Source organism: Dryobates pubescens, chromosome 1 (assembly GCF_014839835.1).
Source record: "Dryobates pubescens isolate bDryPub1 chromosome 1, bDryPub1.pri, whole genome shotgun sequence".
NCBI classification, from domain to species: domain Eukaryota; kingdom Metazoa; phylum Chordata; class Aves; order Piciformes; family Picidae; genus Dryobates; species Dryobates pubescens.
Genome location: NC_071612.1, coordinates 22,037,337 through 22,058,132, shown reverse-complemented (window position 1 = coordinate 22,058,132; position 20,796 = coordinate 22,037,337). Strand labels below are relative to the sequence as shown.

Below are 20,796 nucleotides of genomic sequence, written 5' to 3'. Positions count from 1 at the left end.
GCACATGCTAAGCATTCCTCACCACTGCCCTAGAAGGAAGATAAGTCTGACTGCTACCTTCCTTCAACATCTGGAGAAGGAAAAGCTAGGGAGAGCTAGGCTGGCTTGGGATTGTACCAAATATGGAGTCAAAGCAGGGATGAAATGGCACTGGCAGTGGGGTGCCAGCCAAGCCAAAGAGCCACCTTCCCTGTGATCCCCTTGCTATGAGGAACACATAGCAGATGCTTACAAGAGAGAACTTGAGAGGCGGGATGGACCAGCATGACTGTCTGGTAAATCCCTTAAGTTTCTACCTCTGCCCACATGCTGTGCAGCAGACATCACAGCCTGCTTTTGACATCACAGCCATGTTTACGACTCAATCTTCCCCTGGGTCAAAAGAGAAAAACAGATGAATTCCAGACAGGGCTCATGGGTCCATATGATACTTAACATGGATCAAGGGTCAAAGAATCATTTAAGTGATCCCTTATTTCCCCATCGTTTTTACTCTGCCATGAGCTTTCAATCTAGCAGTTTTCAGAGCTATACACACCAAGATTTATGTCCATACACTTGTGTCATGGTGGGACAGATTAATCACCCCTTAGCAGCTCTCTCTACACTCCAAATAAATTGTCATAAAAGACTGAAAGACTGACAAGTTGAGATAATTTGAAGAACAAAAGGGCTAATTTCCCCATGAGGAATGTACTTCCAAAGTTTAATTTGAAGCTCTGAAGAATTTCTCTCTTTACTTCTAACAAATTATCAGTGGCAAATAGTCCTGCAGCAGTCCTCACCTGACAAACACAAATGGGCTAGGAGTCTTCAGACTGAAACTGTTAGTAAAGATACTAAAAGAAAGAGTTTTCCTGACTCTTAAGGAGTGGGGGTTTACGCAGAGGAAATACACTCCTCCTGGGAGAACAACTTTCATCGCTTCTGAAAAAGGCCCAAAGTGGATGCACTAACAGAGAGCCACAGCTGGTGCAATATTCTCTTTCCTAGCCAAGCAGAGCATGTATCTGAGGATAAATGCATCAGTAGCAGTCCAGGGGCTCAGAGCACGGCTACTGGGATGGGCCAGGTAGTACAACTGAGCATGTAAGCAAATCCCAGTACTGTGTGAGGTTCTGCCTGCTGGGGGTGGGGGCATGAATGAGAACAGGATTCATGGGGAGAACAGTAATTTTGCATTCCTGCAAATGCTGTGTCTATACCCATGGCTACTTCCAGTAGTGCATACAGAAGATTTTATTTCCTGGTGATGTTCAGGTATTATGGCCAGGAGCCCTTCTCTGGAAGAACAAAACAAAACATCAGTAAAAATACCCACAACCCACTGTAAGCCCCCTGTCAAAGGAACTGCACACAATGCCATTCCTTCTTATGTCCATGCAGAAAAGCAGAATAAACATTGCCTGCTATAGTGAGGTAGACTCAGTCAGAGGAGCAGAAAGAGAACAGACTACTGTGGGTACATGGGCCCAGCCCCAGCCTTGCTACCAGTCACCAAGAACCAGCTGTGCTTCTCTGCCAGCAAAGCAGCTCAGAGTATTGCCTGCCAAGGCTTTCCTGACTCCATCTCTGGAGATCACCCTGAAGCCTGCCTGATCACATCATCAGGGAGCACTGCTCTCCAGGAACATTCCCTCATGCTGGTGCTCATGAGCTGTGACTTCTTACTCACAGTGCTATCCTAATTGTTGTGCTTATTAATGCTGACATCCTTCTTAGTCATTTCCCCCCTCCCAGTTTGACCATGTTTAGTCCTTTTTAACCTTTCTGTGTAGACCAGTCCTTCCCAGTGCCATGAATAAATAAAAGCCTTCTGTTCTCATCCACAAAATGGTCTTTTAACAGTTGCAAGAACAACATGGCAATCATTAGGAGAAAAAAAACAAACCAAACCAAAACCAGCTAATATTTATACATTTCAAAAATCTCTGCTCCAGCTATTTTCTGCTTTGTGGAATTAAGTGCTTTGTTAGATAGAGAAAGTGAGAAATTTAATGGTGAGCACAACCAGTGGTAGGTGTCTGAGAGGGACCTGCTAACACATCAGAAATGCTCACCATACACAATGTAGCAGCAGGGCTGAAAAAGAAAGCTGAACTTCAGCCAGAAACATCTAAGGAATATGAATAAGCTGTTAGAGCTGCAACCTTTCCCTCTGCTTTGATCTGATGTTACACATAACTTGAGAGTGGGAAATTCAACAGCTTCAAAAAAAGGTCAGAGTCAGAGGTTTCCATACACCAGGACAGGTAGAGGGGTTGCTGCACCTGGAGAGAGAGGGACATTGGAGGGGCTGTTCTCAAGCAAATCTAAAGGCTAGGAACTGCTGCCAGGTTAGGGCTAAGTACTTCACCTCCTTCATCTTCATGAAAGACAGCCACATTACCACTAAGAAGCACCAGGCAGTGCAAGTGTAAAAGAGGGCCGGTGCCTATGCTGTTAAAAGTGTAAGGAGACAAGTAATGACATTTTTGTGGTTCTTGCATCTTGGAAATGCTTTTGTAACTGCTATTAGTTGACATGTTCTTTTGAAGGTGAAATTGTGGCTGTTCTGGGCTCAGGCCACGTAATGCAACCACAGAGAACTCAGCAAATGAGATGTTATAGGAAAAGAGATGAAGATAGCTGGAACATCATGTGCTTTACCAACTGAAAATGCTTGGTATGAGAAAACAAAGCCACATTCTCCTTTATTCTCATTTCCCTTGGCTCTCAGCTTTATGGATCCCTAAAATACTGCATAACTAAAGGGCTGCAATCTGCCTGTGACTGACTGAAGAATTACAGCATCACACCAGTTTGATGAATCTCCCACGGGCATTCCTTCAAAGAGGGCTTTCCTAAAATGATTGCCAATAACCTAGTATGTTTGTCTCATTTCTTCTGTCATCAGAATGTTGCTGTAATAAAATACTAGTAACACAGAAAACAAATTGAGATGTCGTTTCAATATACCTAAAGCTTGAAGAAATGGATAGCAAGGTCATCCCAACAGCCTTAGCTCTGCCTTCATGAAGCTGCAAACCAAGTAAATCCAGAAATCATGGGAAATGGTCACCTGCTTATGAGAAACATTGTGTAAGAGACCACAGAACAAAATGCTGCACTGCAAAGAAATACCATCTTCCTCTTTCATGGAATTGACCTAAACCAAAGCCATTTAATAATATTAGATGTAAGGCAGGGTTAAGAGGTCTGCTACAATTCAATTTTCACCACCACCATGGAAAGTTTCTATGAAGTCCTACAGTCCTGGGCTCACTATGAAATACACCAAAGAGTAATTGTGCAAATCCTGACATACTAAGGGAACTAAGCCAGCCATACCTTTTACAGGGCAATACAAAGATAGAAATTTTGGGTGAATGCTGTTACTCTGTGAAGTGCTGAAGCTTTGCGTAACAGGAAACTGTGGTGCAGAGCAGCCCTCGGCAAGATTTAGAGCCAGGATGTGAGCTGCTACAGACTTCACAATATATATGGAAATGATTCTTCCTTCTTTTGACTGAAAGATAGACACAGTATAAACCAGTCAAGTCACGCATACTACAGCCCTGGTAACTTCCCAACTCATTTGGGAAATCATGCTAGCCACACTGTGGAACTGCATTAATAATCTCACGGATAATCACCTGTATTGGGAATTTTTATCCATGACAATACCAGAGCCAGAACAAATGTCCAAGTCTGGAAATCTATGCCAAGCCCATAAGACTAAGAGCCACAGCAAGAAATGGGGAGCAGGAAGCAATTATTTTGCTAACACAACTGAATAATTAGTATCATCCAAAGATACACAAAGGACTGGATGCAAAGGGGGAACACGCTGCTGAAGTGATTTGGAATCTACAAAACAGTGGAGGAAAGCTATAAACTTCCCAGTCTGCCGTGACCAATTTGGCAATGGAGGTGTTTATGTCCTTTAACTCTTGCTCAGGCTGTGATGTATTCCATCAGTCTCCTTAGGTGCAAAGATTATTGTACAGAGCTTAACATTTGTTAATTGTCTTTCTAATTTATGGTGAATCTAGGCTCACTTAAAGTAGCTCTTTGTATAATCCAATTGTGTTCTGCTTTTGGGTTCCTCTCTACCCTCTGCCCATTGCTGATGAAGGAAACCAAACTAAATTTACAAAGAAAACTTCAGGCTTGACAGGAAGAATGAAGATGTTAACTGGCCTGAGAACTCATATTTGTACTAACTGAAGTCAACTAATTAATCCAGTAACATCAGTCTATAGCAAAAAAAAAACCAACCATAAAAATCTTCATGCTTCTCTAATAGAAAAGATATTCACAGAACAGGAGAGCAGATAACTGTCTCATTACACACACACAACATGCCTGACAGGAACCTTCCCTCCAAAGGCCCTTCTCCATGAACAAAAGAGGCAATATTGTTTTCAAATCCATGCAATAAATACAACGTTTTGTTGTTTCTTCCAGGTTGGTTGCTTTCAATTTTAACTACTCTGTAACACCTTTATCAAGTTTTAAGGGACTGAGGAACTAAGGTGCAATGCTAAGCCTTCAGAGAGCAACTACAGTCTCTTGTAAGCACACAGTGGCTCTGAACCAATTGCTGCTGTGTCCCAGAGTTCAGTAACTTTTTCTATAGGTACTGTCTGTGATCTACTACCAGCAGCTGCAGAGTGGACAGCATGTAGCCTGTTCCATCATGACCTTTATGCCACACTGAAGCAAAAAGGAATGGAGACATTTCCTACTGGGATTACTGCAGTCTGCATCCAACTAGGATGTGTGCCCAAATGAATGAACCAACACCTAGAATATCACGTCTGCAAAGGCAAAAAAGAGAGTCATGTGGCCAGCAATGATACTTCTGCACTTTGTAAAGCAAGTCCTGAGTATGGCAAGCAGTCAGCTGTCCAGAAACAACACATGAGTTTCATTTCTTTTCCTTGCAATCTGTCTTGAGGACTAGGTATTCTCTCTACTTTTTTTTTTTTTTCTCCCAGGGAAAATACAGGGTTTGGTTTTGTACATCAAGTACAGAGATGTGATTGAAAGGGACTCATGACAGGAAGTGCAATGGGAAGCCTTGCTTGCCTGGATTCAGTAAGACTTTGCCTTTCCTTTTGCAGACTAAATTACTCAATGCTTCCAGTGAAGTTAGGATCTTCAAGCTCAAATTAAACAGTCCTGTCTGGGGGTAGGTTTGAGTCTCCACTTCAGCTAAATAAATTACAGTATACTTTCCAATGTGTTGCAGAAGGGTGGTTGTAGCCAGGAGGGGGTTGATCTCTTCTCCCAGGCAACCAGCACCAGAACAAGAGGACACAGTCTCAAGCTGTGCCAGGGGAAGTTTAGGCTCAAGGTGAGGAGAAAGTTCTTCACTGAGAAACTCATTAGCCATTGGAATGGGCTGCCCAGGGAGGTGGTGGAGTCACCACCCCTGGACATGTTCAAGAGGGGACTGGATGTGGCACTTGGTGCCATGGTTTAGTCATGGAAGTCTGTGGTGACAGGTTGGACTTGATGATCTTTGAGATCTCTTCCAACCTTGGTGATTCTGTGATTCTATTTGCCAGAAAGAGCTCAGATTCAGACTAACTGAGATTCATCCCTGCTAACTCAGAATTTGGCCTTGCCTATTGCCCCCTACCATCATTAATCTCATTGATTCATTATACTAGAGTGACTACTGCAGGGATACTTCAATCTGCAATGATAAAAATAAAGCAAAGACTTTCAAGCACAGGGAAGTCATGAAATTGCAAGAGTCAGGTGTGAGAGGAGGCTACCAAAGAACCGGGGCAGGTGGTTCAAACATGTTATTAGGGTGCCCCTGTTCATGTACTGCAGGAGATCTGGTGATATCCAGGCACACACTGGAGCACAGAGCAGAGATCTTCAAGACAGAGAGGCTAGGACAGTAAACCTGCATGGCATACCATTACCCAGGCCTACTGGTTGGTGTCACTGTATTATCATAGCATTACATGCACTTGAGATGCTTCCTCATCAAAGGTGAGGTGTGTACAGCCAGCTCTGGTGTCCTTGCTGGACAGTGAACATGTGTCCAAAGAAAGGTCTGTGATGTCTCCATGCCTCTCTATGTCCCAGGGCAAGGGTATAGCTACCTAGTTGTATCAGCATATGAAAGCTACACAGTCATTTCAGCTTCCTTTCTGGGATCATTTAGAATACTGACCATGAATCTAGCAGATATGCCTCCTAGTTCCAGGAGTTAGATGAAAGAGAAATAATCCCTTACAGAGAGGTTAAAACAGCACTAGCAGTAATGTCAAGGCTGAGGAAAACTCAAGGTAAACAGCTCTTTACAGATTCAATATGCAGATCTCTCCAAAGCAACAGATGATCCCTTTCTCATTTAAGCTGAGGTATAGATGTTTTACTGACTCTCTTCTCACTGCTCAGTAGCTTTAATGGCATTTACTTCAATAAAGTCCTGAGCTGCTGTAAATCAAGTACTGTTTTAGGCTACTCACCATGGTCATGGGCAAAAACAAACAAGTTAAGTTCTGTCAGCCTCTGGGCCAAGTCATCATAGCGGCCGCAGTGTTCCCCAGCACCATGAGCGATAAACACGAGGGCCCTAAATGGAGCATTAAGGTATAAATCATTAGCTTGGCAATCAACCCACAAAGGCTTCTGAGCTGCAAGCAAAACCATTACATGCAATTTAACAACACCATCAGCAAATACAAGGCAAGTACATAATGGCTGAGGTAGGTTTCAACAGAATGGAAACGGTTGACACCTTGACCTACTATTGACCTGGTCTTCCCAGGTGGTATTAGGACAGATATTATGGAAGACATATGCTCAGATACTGCCTTTTTCCATTTGTCTGCCACCACAGTCTGCTTGCAAGCTGTAGATGCAGATGGGCATCAGCATTAACCTTGAGCTGGATAACTGTTCTGGGTTTGGGGTGCCTACACTGCTCCTACAGTGTGTTACCATTGACTTCGTTCGGGATTGGTGTTCCAAATACAAATATTGTCCTTAACCTATACCTTACAACATTGTGTGATGCTATAGAGCACTCTGAAAGATGAAGTTTGGGCTAAAGAACAGGTCTTCAGCAGAGTCCAGAACGTTGGTTGGAACTGGGAATTTTATCTTTGGAACCCAGTTCTGGTAATCTTACCATTCCAGTTTCTGCCCCCAAACAGCTGGTTCACTTTGGTGACTAAAGCACCTCTTATGCAGCCAGTGTACCACTACAGACAGGGATATAAAAACCCCCAGCCTAACAGACACTTCTTTGTGAGAGACATACAAATACTTATCTTTGAAGATTCCAGTTTTACCCATGATATTTTACTTCTACTGGAATGACATCAAGTGAAAGTGAATGAAGTTGAAGGAACCTTCCCAGTGTTTTTACTGGGCAAAGTTTGTATAGAGTTAAGACTAGAACCAGAGCAGATGTAGCAGTGAAATTACAGAAGTTTTGCTGAACTTGACAGGTGACTGTTTAAAAAACAGCTTTAGCAAGATAAACATAACTTGTTCATTTAAAAATACCATCTGTCATTGCAACATCAATAACCACAAAACAGCCTGAAGGCTACAAGTTAGACACTTTCAGTACATTGACAGTGAAATATTAAAGGAACTGACAACCTAAAATAATGACAGCAGTGGTTTCCAGCTAGGGAATTTTTCAACTTTATTTTGATTGAGGTTTGGAAAACCTTTTTAGAAAGTGTATTCACTGTAATAAACTGTTTTGAGCTGACTATATTTAAACTTAAAGAAGATGTTGGATGGTGTAGAAACTCTTGCTCTAGCCCTCTGATTAGCACCCACTTCAGAGTATTTGCTCATGCCAGACAATCTGAAAAAGCATCCTTTGAAACCAGAAGGCTTTTCCAGAGCACACTGCAAACACAAAGCAGCAATGCAAAGATGCTCTGGTATCTGTCTAACACTAATTAGGAAGGGTAAGGTTAGGTCATGTATTATATTTAACTTGCTGTGCCTTACAAATGTTCCTTAGTATCACAGAAGGTTTCAAAACAATCAGTGTGGAGCAGTTATTTCTTCCTTTGTCATCTTTCCCAGTCAATAGATTTGTCAAGTTATCAATGCACTTGCCAGACTGCCTAATTTTCAGACTGCAGGGTCTATTATTATAGCTCCAAATACTGATGAAATAGAGACATTGCTTATTCCACAGCAGAGAACACTAACTTTCTGCAACAGACACATCATGACTTTAAGTGTCCCATCTCTCCCAGATGCAGTCAGCCCAGTGGAGACACTGTGGCCAGTGCTGGAAGGGCAAATTATTATTCCATACATGCCCCTGAAAATTTGGAGGCACAATCCAATTGCTTCTGCCTCCACTTATACTTCGATGGTCTGGCCTCTCAGCCCTAGTCATCCTGGTCCTGGGTAACCTAAAGAGACATCATAGTTCCTAAGTCTGGGGCATGCAGACCTGCCAGGCATTGAGAAATGCAGGAGAGAGGTGGGAGATGAATCAAACCCAGGCTGTTAACCCACAGGCTCTGGACTCTGTGGCCCAGCTGTGGTACTGCATGCACAGGACACCAATGCAGAAACCAGGGAAATATGAGAGAAAATTCCTGTGTAGACATCACCTTGATATCCAACAGACCCAGACAGGCTAAGTCTGTCTGCCGGATACCTCCTATTACCTGGCTCTTGACAGCTTCCCTGCTCAGTGTCTTACTTAAGCCCTCACTTATTCTTTGGGGGATGTGTATTTTTTTTCTGCTGACTGGGCACAGAGATTAAAGTGAAAGTACTCTGACTGCATACAGCCCTTAATTTCACAGAGAAATATTGTTTGCGTGTATGCAGTGAAATGCACCGAGTGAATCCTAATGAATCCTAATGGAAGCCGGCAAAGAGATCTCTGCCAGGAAATTTGTGCTGCTATTCATTCCCCTAACAGCAAAGCCTTAAGTTTGCTTTCATACACATTGATGAAGCAACACAACTTTACCTGACAGCATCCTGCTAGCTGCTCAGACCCCTAATCTTCTGTGAAAACAGTGAGAAAAGAAAAACCCTTGGTGCTTCAGAGAGGCAAGGTGTTCCTGCAACCTCTGCTCTCATCTAGCACAACTGCCAGGCATCACAGAGCTGAGCTTTTAGTCACCACAGGGAAGAGACATGGGTTATTATCTGACTGCAAAACACTGCAAAAAATTTCTGAGGCTGCTTGTGCCTTAAGCACCCTAATGTCAGTAGCTGTCAAGAAGACTTAAATACTTTAAAAAGTTTTGTCCTATCAGCAGTCATAACCATGGAGTAAAATTTCCAGCTGTTATTTCAAAACAGAAAGAGTTCATTTTGTTGTTTAGTAAAGTGTGAATGGCTTTACACTGCCTAAAAAACTAGGTCATATATACACAGCTCTTAAGCTCCAGCCTTAGGGTCTGAACTCAGGGGCTACACATTAAACACAACAGCGTGAAAAACTGAAATCAGTATGAGTTTCATCTGCACAAGGATTGCAGGATTCGACTCTTTCACCTAATCTCTCATTTTCCATTGCAAAACAAGTGGAGGGTTGGCAAACAATACCTGAAGGCAGTATAACAAATAGGTGGTTCAACATATTTTCACTAGCAAGCTGGCATGAAAATAAGAGCGATTAGATTGACTGACAGCGCTTCTTCACTCTGTGCACACATTTTGTGCAGACACCCCTGCTCTGGAATTGCAGCCTGCTCTTTCCTACCACAATGGCTAGAATACCAGAGTATCAGAGACTACTTTCAACAAAGTTGTTTAAAATTAATACAGAAACCCTGCAGGCTTTCAGGGTAGGACTGCAGTGCCCCTGTGCATGACCTCAATGGAAACACTGTTTGAACAAGGTTTGAGTATCAGCCACGTATCAAATCCACCCTGGGGAGAAATTCCTTCACCTCCAGCTCTTGCAATTGATTGGTGAAATCCTTGGGAAACTTGCACATCTCAGGTAGAAGACATCATGCACAAGCTGCAAAGTTTTCTGGTGGATACCAACCTGCACCTGAATCCATGCTAACTCTGGTCTCTAATGGCAGGCAGGGAAACTTGATCTATCTTTGTGTGGTACAGCTCGCTTTGGCTGGAGGAACTGTAATTGCTGAGCATCTTGAAAGAGCATTTCTTTGGCATTTGCTCAAGAAAGCACCTTATCACACACCAGCATGATTTCCCCACACTCAGCAGGTGTGTCCCCACATGAGGCCAAGGTGTGAGCTGAACATGAGTAAACATCCACGCACTTGCTCTCACCTAACTAGTGCAACAACAATTATGGTTATTAAAGGAAACCAGTTTATTGACTGCTGTTTGCAAAAGCAACAGAGAGTCTTCACAGATCTCTGCCCTTCCCATAGCCTTCACCACCTCCTACTCTCTCCCCACCACTGGTTTCTGCCTCCAATACTGTGCAGCTGGCAAACAGATGCAGGTCCTTATTACACCAAGAGGGCAGGACATTATTTGTCTTCATTGTTCAAATCAACAACTGGCTGTGTTTACTTATCTCCCATGAGGAGGCAATGGCATATATCAGTGACCATTTCCCCATTCCCACATCCCCACTGTGCTGGTCATCCATGACTGGTATTGGTCCCTCCTTGTGTAACAGCTGCAGCTTGCTAAGTAGATGATACGTAGCAGGTGACACACAGAGATGCCACACATGCAGCTGGTACAAGGCACATGCAAAAACTCTTTCCAGAAGCAGGGAGGCTGGGAGTGGTAGAGGCCAGGCTGCAGCACAATGTTGGTGTGCACAAACCCATATGAACACATTTTCTTTCTGTCCTGCCTCTCAGAGAGGTCACCAGCTGTTCTAAGCTTCACCTGTTTGCAGTCCTCCCATCTTTCTCACTGTTAACGTCATATCCCCTACTGTTCCACTTCTTGCATGGGTAACAGCTTTGCAGGGCAGGAATTCAGCTATGCCAGGACAATTGTTTAGAGAAGCAATTCCACAATCCATTGCAGAAGAACAATTGCTGGGAAAATAAACAGCAGCACCAGGCTTACACCAGTGAGCAAGAGCTCTCTTAAACCAGGGCTCTGTTACCAGAAGAAACACCTTGAAATCACACTCAGAAAGCTGCTGGGCTACGCAATCTGTCAGGCCAGAAGCACAACTCAGGACTTGGATCCTGCTGGGCTTCATTTCTTGCTTTATTTTCAACAAAATCACGTTGAAACTGAGCTGGATGAGGAAGGTTGTGAGCAGGATGGTGGGTTTTTAATATCTTGCGTCCTCTGGGAAGAGAGTCACTTCTGTGGGACCCCTTGCGTGCTCTTTTATTGCCAGAATATAACCTAAAGCACTGAGACTAAACCAAAGAACTGAAGACAAGCTTCCTATGACTGCATATATGAAAAATGCAATCTTTTCCACCCCATTTGAAAGCATCCCTCTTCAGAGCTATATTTAAGTACTTGCTTAACCTCAGGAAATTTTCTTCAATGCATGAAAGTTGGTAGGACTTACAAAGAACAAGATGAAAGTTAAAACAGGGTTTGCAAATGCTGTCTTGAATAAGGACTGATTTAATCACACACAGAAGTGATTTCCTGAGTCAATCCCTTGCAACTTAAGCTAATGCCGTGTTAGTCTATGTGAGGCAACTGTGCTTTTCCTTTGTTATTATGTATGTTGTTACCAGAACCGGATCAGCTCTAACAAAGAACATCTGACCTGAGCAGTTTTGAATATTTGACTCTAAATTCCTCAAGTCATTTTTGTTTTAATGGACAGGAAAGCTCTGAGTTAGGTAGGTGGTCAGGGAAAAAAAAAGCCTGGCTTACTGAAACTAAGCATTGCATTTTGTTGCGCTGTTTGATCTGATTTATTAGTTCCTTTATCGCCGACATCAACCCAAGCCTTAGAACCACAGTAAACAATTAACCTTTATTTATCACAAACATTCCACTGGGGATGTTTTTGAACAAGCAACTGGATAGTAGCTCACAGACCTTTTTAATGTGCTAAAAAATGCAACAGCAGGTATGCATATTTGGCTTCCAAAGTATATTGGAATGGTAAAATCAGTTAAAGGTTGGCATTATCCTGTTAGCTGGCTACCAGTGAAACTGGCTGATTGTGAAGATCAGTTATCCTTCACATAGGAAGACTGTACATTAAGCAGCTTGTAACTTTGCTGAGCGTCACCTGTCATTCCTATTTTCCACCCTTGATATTTGGTTAAAGATTACCTATTTAAAATAATACCACCACCACCCCCCCAGCTAATAATTTCCAAGAGGTCATAATGAAGAACTTTTGTTGTTGTCGTTCACTGTTGGTGACCTTTTTTTCTGGAGGGCTCTTGAGCCTTTTGCTTTGAGTGTAAGGCCCTAAGTCTGGAAGAGGGATGTCTGCTTTTTGAATCAGCTGTTGCACTTTTTTCTTTCTTTTTTTTCTTCTTTTTTTTTTCTTTTTCCTGAAGTGATTTGTGTTCCCAAGAAATCCTGGAAAAGCCTGGGTCACGAGCACAGATTATGAATAGTTATGGTGATTTCTCTCATGTTGTGCACTCTCGTAGCCAAGAGGTCAGCCTGGTGACTCCAGTTAGACAGGAATATTTATGATGGAGTCAGGTGTGTCCCTTCATGCTGTCCTCCTATCTCTATGAAACATGTGGAGTTATGTTCCTCTGAAGGGGCCAGAAGCAATGACTGTGCTCCCACTCCCAAGCTGTGTTTCAGGGACATGTTACACCCAAGAGCTTTGCTTGCATTCTTGCTCTGTTTTGTTTGGCTTTGTTTTGTTTTGAGAAATGCACAGTCTCAAGCTGTGCCAGGGGAAGTTTAGGCTCGAGGTGAGGAGAAAGTTCTTCACTGAGAGACTCATTAGCCATTGGAATGGGCTGCACAGGGCGGTGGTGGAGTCACCATCCCTGGAGGTGTTCAAGAGGGGATTGGATGTGGCACTTGGTGCCATGGTTTAGTCATGAGGTCTGTGGTGACGGGTTGGACTTGATGATCTTTGAGGTCTCTTCCCACCTTGGTGATTCTGTGATTTCTAGCCTCTATTCTACTGGCTCCCAGCTTTGCTATGTAGGCCCACAATCTGGGTAGCCACCTCTTTTTTCACCTGTCATTGAAGCCAAACAATATGATGTTAAACTAGCAGTTCTACAGCTATTTCTCCAACTCAGAGTCACAACAGTCTGGAGTTCAGTCTCAATGGACTTTTTCTCGGTATCACAGACCATGCAGCATCAGCAGAGATACCTCACAGAGCTCCAGACGCAGAGAAATTCACCTTTTCCAGATAGGCTAAAGTAAGCAGTAGTTCAAGAATGTAGTTTAACCTGTGAAAAACCTTTGTCAAAGGACCACACACTAGGGCTTACCCTACAAAATTTCCCCTGGATTTTATGAAGCTTGTGGGGATTGAGGATTTTGCATATTTGTGTTTGATGTGTTTTGCTCTAGCCTAGTACAATCAGTAGCTTCATTCCTGTTCAGCCAACTCTGCTTCCTACTTTCTTTACCCAGCTTTTCAGGCTTGGAAGTTCCCATGCAAGCCTGTTCAAAGGGTTTGCTTTTAGTTTAAGCACTGTCTTACTGCCTAACATCGTACAGACTTAGGGCTCAGCCTTGAAATCTGTAGTTGCTTCCACAAGCAATTCCCTTGAAACATGTCTGCAAGCATGGTCTCATCACACATCTCAAAATCACAGTTCCTCATCAGCTTAGTATTAGGAGGACTTTTGAGAACTGCCATCATGTCTAGGTGGAGCAGCATGGGTAAGTTATTCAACAGCACCAGAAAGTGTAGACACCATAAATCAAGAGGGCAGGGGTGGAACTGGCTTGTACAGATATATTTCAAAACAAAAGGTTCAACAGGATCTAGCTAGAGCCAGGACAAAACAATGTGGAGAAACAGTTTAGGCTGATTTATTGCAGCTCTTTGAAAAGCAAGCCCTCACTGAGTATAACTCATGAGTGGTCTAATATAAGGAAGAGAGATGAAGGAAACTTCAGGTGGGGGGGAGGGGGGGGAACGGAAGGAATTATTGGAACCATGCAAGTGCATAGCTCTGGATACAAATCTCTGCAAAGTTACCATCTGAGACCAGCTGCATTTTGTTTCAAGGGAGCTTTGATGTAATATTTTAAGGGACACAAGGCTGAGATCAGAGGTGAAATGCGTGGTGTGTAGTTTAAAATGCATGGGCTGGATCTTCCCACCCTTTAGTTGGGTAAAACTGAGGATGAAGGATTCTACAGTTACAAGGACTGCCTTGGGGAGACACTCCTCCACTTTGATATCAGAGATGGGATATTTCCTTGGCAGAGCTGGCTGCCAGACCTGCTGCTCTGAATTTGCAAGGCAGACAAGCACTCTGGAGACAGGGACAGCTCAGGATTTGGAGCTGTGCTTCCCTCTTATTGCTGCCCTTCTACAGAACACACAAATCCTTGAAAGAAGAACTCCAACTTCTTTTTCCGAAGGTGCAAGGTGTAGACATTGCTACACATGGAGGACTGAAGAAGGGCTGACTGTCCCCAGTCCTGGCTGGCAGTAAGGCTGGAATTAGACATCCTGGTTCTATACTTGGCTCTGCTTCAGCCCTTCCTCTTTACAAGGACGATAAGAGAGATAAAATGGAGACAGCATCTCCCAAGGCAAGCTGCAAGCATGAATGCACAAAGCAGTCAGTGTCTTTCTAAGAAAACTGGGCAAAGTATGATTGAAGTAGAAGACATCAGCTGCAGAATTCAAGATGATCTGAAATCATATCCATTTTTTTTAGCTTAGCTTTAAGGTGTAAAGGAAAAAAAAATCCAGGAAACAAGAGAGTTTCTGGCATATATCCTGTATCTCCTTGGATAAGATATCTCTTGTTAATTGTATCAAAAAATAATTCTCACTTGGAAGCAAAGCCTCTGCTGATGGAAGATGGCTTCAGGACCACGATTCTCCATGGAGAACCAACAAATAGGGGGTAAGAGCAAGAACAGTTTTTGCAGACTTCCCCCTCCTCTTTCATGGACTTGCACTGAACCTCTAATGATTTCCAAAGGGACAAAAATTACCAGTTAGCCAGTCATGTAGCAGTTCCTTCTTGGAATCAAAATGCAGGCACTGCATGCTGAGCCAAAGCCTTGGGGAAAGAAATGCTTGTGTAATTAGACAGACTGTCCTTCCAAAGCACAAGAAAGTGGCAATTAAAGGGACAGAAGTTTTCTTCTGCACAATCACTATTGCTTAGACTAAGCTCTACTCCACTAGCACAGGGCTAAACCTGAATGAAGGAGGCATTTTTGTAAGTAAGCTCCCCTTTCAAAGTATCTATGCAAAACCAGTTCTTTCTTACTGAGTTCACTCAGACTCAGCATACTGAGAACACTGGTACCTGCTCCCGTGACAAGTCATTACTTATTGCTGCTGCTCCAAGCTCATAGCCTGACAAACCCAACTCATACTCAAGAAGCTGTCTACAACTATGTGAAGGGAGGTTGTAGCCAGGTGGGGGCTGGTCTCTTCTCCCAGGCAACCAGCACCAGAACAAAAGGACACAGTCTCAAACTGCACCAGGGGAGGTTTAGACTGGATGTTAGGAAGTAGTTCTTCACAGAAAGAGTGATTGGCCATTGGAATGGGCTGCCCAGGGAGGTGGTGGAGTCACCATCACTGGAGGTGTTTAGGAAGAGACTGGATGGGGTGCTTGGTTGTATGGTTTAGTTGATTAGATGGTGTTGGATGATAGGTTGGACTCGATGATCTCAAAGGTCTCTTCCAACCTGGTTAGTTCTATTCCATTCAAAGACTAAGCAGGCTTCCTAGAAAGGAACGAAGTGTGCTTGATTAAGGGATCAGCTCAAGCCATGCACAAATGCTCCCTACATGGCACCTCAGCCACATTTTTATCATTTTATTTCACCTTTCTGCATAGTACAAAAGATGGAATTAGACATTAGTATCTCTGTATTGGGGTGACAAGTTCTAGCTGAGCCTCTCTAGGTTTCAGATGATGGAAATTACTTTAGTTAGGAAAGCCATCCCTCTGGTCAGGTTCATGCAAGTACTTGGTGACTTTGAAGTCCGTACTAGTCCTTACTAGCTCAGTTATTTTCAAGTGTTTGCTTAGACGTGCTTATAGTTTAAGGCAAATCATAAAGTGGTGCGGAAGACAATACATCAGAAGTGTTTCTTAGAAGTGCCCTGAGACAAGTCTGCAGACTCTTTCTGACTTTTTTTCATAAGGTATTTTTCACATGGGAGCAGGACATCACTGGTGGTCTGAACATGGGCTCACCAGAGATTCTTCACAGTCAGTCTCCCCTCTCCTTAAAAATGGGTTTGTCCCATATTAGACTCTAGCCATGGCGATAAACACCTCCTGTCCCAAGCTGTTATTTCAGAGAGTGGATCGTACAGACAACTCATGACAGGCAATGCTGAAGAAGTTATTAGAGGACCTCTCCTATGAAGAGAGATTGAGAGAGTTGGGGCTGTTCAACCTGGAGAGGAGAAGGCTCTGAGGAGACCTTATTGTGGCCTTCCAGCCCCTTAAGGAGGCCTACAAGAAAGCTGGTGAGGGACTTTTTAGGATGTGAGGTAGTGATAGGACTAGGGGGAATGGAGCAAAAATAGAAATGTGTAGATTCAAATTGGATGTTAGGAAGAAATTCTTCAGCATGAGGGTGGTGAGACAGTGGCACAGGTTGCCCAGGGAGGTGGTGGAAGCCTCATCCCTGGAGGTTTTTAAGGCCAGGCTGGATGTGGCTCTGAGCAACCTGATCTAGTGTGAAGTGTCCCTGCCCACGGCAGCAGGGTTGGAACTAGATGATCCCTGAGGTCCCTCCAACCTTAACAATTCTATGATTCTAATTCTGGTCATCACCCTAGACAGCTGCGCAGGAAGGAAGCTGAAGAGCACACAACTGGCATAAGGGCTCAGAGTGTTTCCAAGCCATTCCTTGCAGTACAAACTGCACAACTGAAGTACATTGATCAGGCATTCTGGGCTTACAGGAGCAAGCCTTCCCAGCTCGGAAGAGAGCTGTGAATAAGTACAAAGCAAGGAAGGGGATGATGCTTTACCTGTTCTATGAACTCAAAATAGTTTGCTATTATTACTTTTTAATAAAGCACTGACTGTGCAATTCCCAACTGTATGGCAACGGTTTAAAGCAAAACATAAAACTTCAGTTCCCTGAAATACTCAGGCCTGATAGTGTGGTTCATAACCAGACAATTCCACCCATAATATGGAGTGCTTGATTACTTCCTGCACAGATTCAATTACTTGTCCTCACTTTTACCTTTCTGATCCAATTTTGCCTGCACTCCTCTGTGTTGGCAGAGACCTTAATTGGTTATCTTTAACAAATACCAGAGATAACATGACTTATCACCCAATCTCTTTCTGCATGATCTTCCCAAAGGCAGGATGGAATTATCCCATAAACTTTGAGACAGAAACTCAAGGACTGATTTCTTAATCATAAAGCACTTACGTATATTTAAGCCTACTCTGAGATTAAGCACATTCATTTCCAATGAATATTCCTATCTCAGCACATCCCAGAGCTGCACTTCAGCTATGCCCAGCTATGAGAGGAATCTTTGCAGTGAGAGGCTTTACAGGCTCTGTCAAAATCAATATCAGCAGCTATTCCTCTGGGAAATCAGTAATGTCCTAGGCAAAGCGCTCGCCAAGGCTTTGAGCATGTTCCAATTAATTTACTTTTTCATGTTTGCTGTAGACCTGAGGTAGGAGAGAAAGTTGGATGTAAGCAGTTAAACATGAGCCACAGGAGGTCTAAGACAGTGATCACTGCTATATGTGCTTTAAAGGCTGAAATGTTTATTCAAGGTTTGAACCAAAGTAAATTTGCCCCGGGGCTGAGGTTGCAGTGGTTTACCTACAGATGACTTAAAAGTTAACAAATGGATGGAGACTTCAGCCTACGGTTGCCAAATCAGGGCCTGTGTTATTTCTTGGCCCCACTGAGCTAATCTGGCTGTCCAAAGGCTTAAAGCTATGGCAGATTTGCTTCCTTCTTTCATTTCTAACACTGAGGCAGCCTTACCTATTGCAGCAAAGACTAATGTAATGTAATGTAATGCCACGAGTTTTCAACACTGTCATGTTGATTTGCTCTCAAAAAGGCTCAGATGTCACAGCTTTAAACTCCAAAAGGAGAACAGGGACCTGACCAACTTGGGGTGCAACTACTATTACAAAAGGATGAGTGGTAACAATAAGATTATTCTGTTATATAAATCCTTGGCTGCTATCACTGTAGGTACAGGCAAAGAAAGCTGAAGGCATGTGGGATGCTTTTTCTGCAGAAAAGCTTAAAATAGAAAAGGAAATCAATACTCATTTACTGTATCTGGCAGTCACTGAACCAAAACATACATGTACACCTACAGCAGAGCAGAAATAACAACATTTATTTAAACCACAAGCTGTTATTCTGCTGCAGGAACGCTGTGTTTTATGTGGAGTGCTTCACCAGGAACTGAGAAGTACCACATATTCCTGACCATTTTAAAAAAGCCTCAGCAATATCAAGAGCAAATACTTTCAATACCACAGTCATTAACCCTGCCACTGCCAGGCTGGCTCCAACTCCTCCGTCTGCCATCAAAGACTCAGAGCTGATGTCCAGCCTAGCCGCAGGGAAGATGTTTTGCCTTTCCTCCCGAGTTTCTCTCCTGCCAACTTACAAGACACCATTTGTTGGATCATATGTGAGGTGTGAATCTGCCACAGCCTGCAATGGGAATGGGAAGAGCTTCATCAAGTATATTGCACCAGCACAACACCATGGAATCAGAGTTACAGAGCTCCCAGATGAGGGCTGAACCACTGCATGTGTCATGCACAACATGGGGAAGAAAGAAGACCTCAGTTATGCAGTTGTGAGATAAGAATGGGGCTCAGGAGCACTGGAACACCCCAGTTCATGCCCTGAGAGATGGCAGAGGTGTATGGGGCAGCAGAGGTTTGCCAACTGCCTGCAGAGCTGTGGGGTGACTTGAGCAGGGACATAGCTCAAAATGCCCTGGGCTTAGCAAAATGTCAACAAGTTTTGATGCTACAGTTAGCAGTGCTGAGGGATCTGACCTGCTCTCCCAAAGCAACAGGAGAACATGCACAGCAGGAAGCAAACCTTTGATGGTCAGAAGCCTTAAATGATGCTTCAAAAGATAGATGTACACATGTACGTAAGAATGAGGTAATGTTTCCACCAACTACACAAAACTAGGGGGGATTAGAGGAAGTAGCAGTGTTTACAAATCAGCATTCCCCAAACATTGAAAGAGAAATTAAAAACAAAGTGAATCTGCTGATTGTTTATTTTCCATCCCCCAGCTCTGAGAAATGTGACCAGTAAACAAACAGCACAAATAATAACAACAGCTGGCTCTCTACAACACTCCTCATTCACAAACCCCCAAATGCTGTACAAAGGGTGCAACTAGGCTTGTTGCAGTCACACACGGAGCGATGAATGGGACCTCAAGAGGTCCTCTGGTCTATCATCCTGTCCCAAGCAATGATCAACTCTTCCCCACACTGTCATGTGAACTGAAACACAAGAAGCAACACAATCTGCCAGATGCAAAGATGGACACACAGTGTGGAGCAAAGCCTGACCCTACAGCAAACCGCAGGAGTTTAATAGCACAGCCAAAATCTCACCATGGGTTCCCTGAGCTCCAGCCCTGTGCTGCATACAGGGGGCCACAGTGAAGCTGGGAACAAAGTAAATTGTTAAAAAGCTTCCTGTTGTGGGCAGCTAGTAACTTCAGAGAAGTGATCTGCATGTTTTCAGGATAATTTGGGTTGAGATGCTTGGTGCTCCTTGCTAAAATCATTTGTGGAGGGCCGTGGTGATCACTTTAGAAGAATAGAATAGAATAGAATAGAATAGAATAGAATAGAATAGAATAGAATAGAATAGAATAGAATAGAATAGAATAGAATAGAATAGAATAGAATAGAATAGACCAGGTTGGAAGAGACCTTCAAGATCATTGCATCCAACCCATCATCCAACACAATCTAATCAACTAAACCATGCAACCAAGCACTCCATCAAGTCTCCCCCTAAGCACCCCCAATGATGGCGACTCCACCACCTCCCCGGGCAGCCCATTCCAATGGGCAATCACTCTCTCTACGAAGAATTTCTTCCTAACGTCCAGTCTAAACCTCCCCTGGTGCAGCTTGAGACTGTGTCCTCTTGTTCTGGTGCTGGTTGCCTGGGAGAAGAGACCAGCCTCCACCTGGCTACAACCTCCCTTCAGGTAGTTGTAGAGAGCAAGAAGGTCTCCTCTGAGCCTCCTCTTCTCCAGGCTAAGCAACCCCAGCTCCCTCAGCCTCTCCTCACAGGGCTTGTGTTCCAAACCTCTCACCAACTTTGTTGCCCTTCTCTGGACACATTCAAGCAAGTCAACATCTTTCCTAAACTGAGCGGCCCAGAACTGGACGCAATACTCAAGGTGTGGCCTAACCAGTGCAGTGTACAGGGGCAGAATGACCTCCCTGCTCCTGCTGGCCACACTGTTCCTGATACAGGCCTAGAATATCCTTTTAATAAAATGAAATTATGAATGCTACTCAGAATATAGTTTTTAACAATAGAAATAATGTAGACTGGCTCTCACACAAAACTGAAGAAATGACGAAAAAGCTCAACCATTAAGTCAGCTAGATGTTATCTCCACAGCCATTTAATTAGGTACTGCTTCCTCATCACTCCTCCTGTCTTTAACTCTGCAAATTAAGCCACAGCAGCTTTCTGGAATTTGACAGTTGAATTTGAAAC

The 20,796-nt window shown here is 43.5% G+C and overlaps 1 protein-coding gene across 6 annotated transcripts in view; it reads right to left on the bottom strand.

Annotated features, from left to right (window-relative positions):
- The window catches only part of MGLL (monoglyceride lipase), a 114,283-nt gene that overhangs the window by 38,084 nt on the left and 55,403 nt on the right, over positions 1 to 20,796 (bottom strand). For 5 of the 6 annotated variants that reach the window (XM_054162737.1, XM_054162770.1, XM_054162752.1 and 2 more), the window contains exon 3: positions 6,477 to 6,583. The exons of the other annotated variant lie outside the window; for it this stretch is intronic. In XM_054162737.1, the coding sequence (XP_054018712.1) occupies positions 6,477 to 6,583 (107 nt within the window). The remainder of the gene's footprint in view (positions 1 to 6,476; positions 6,584 to 20,796) is intronic. 6 annotated transcript variants of the gene reach the window in all.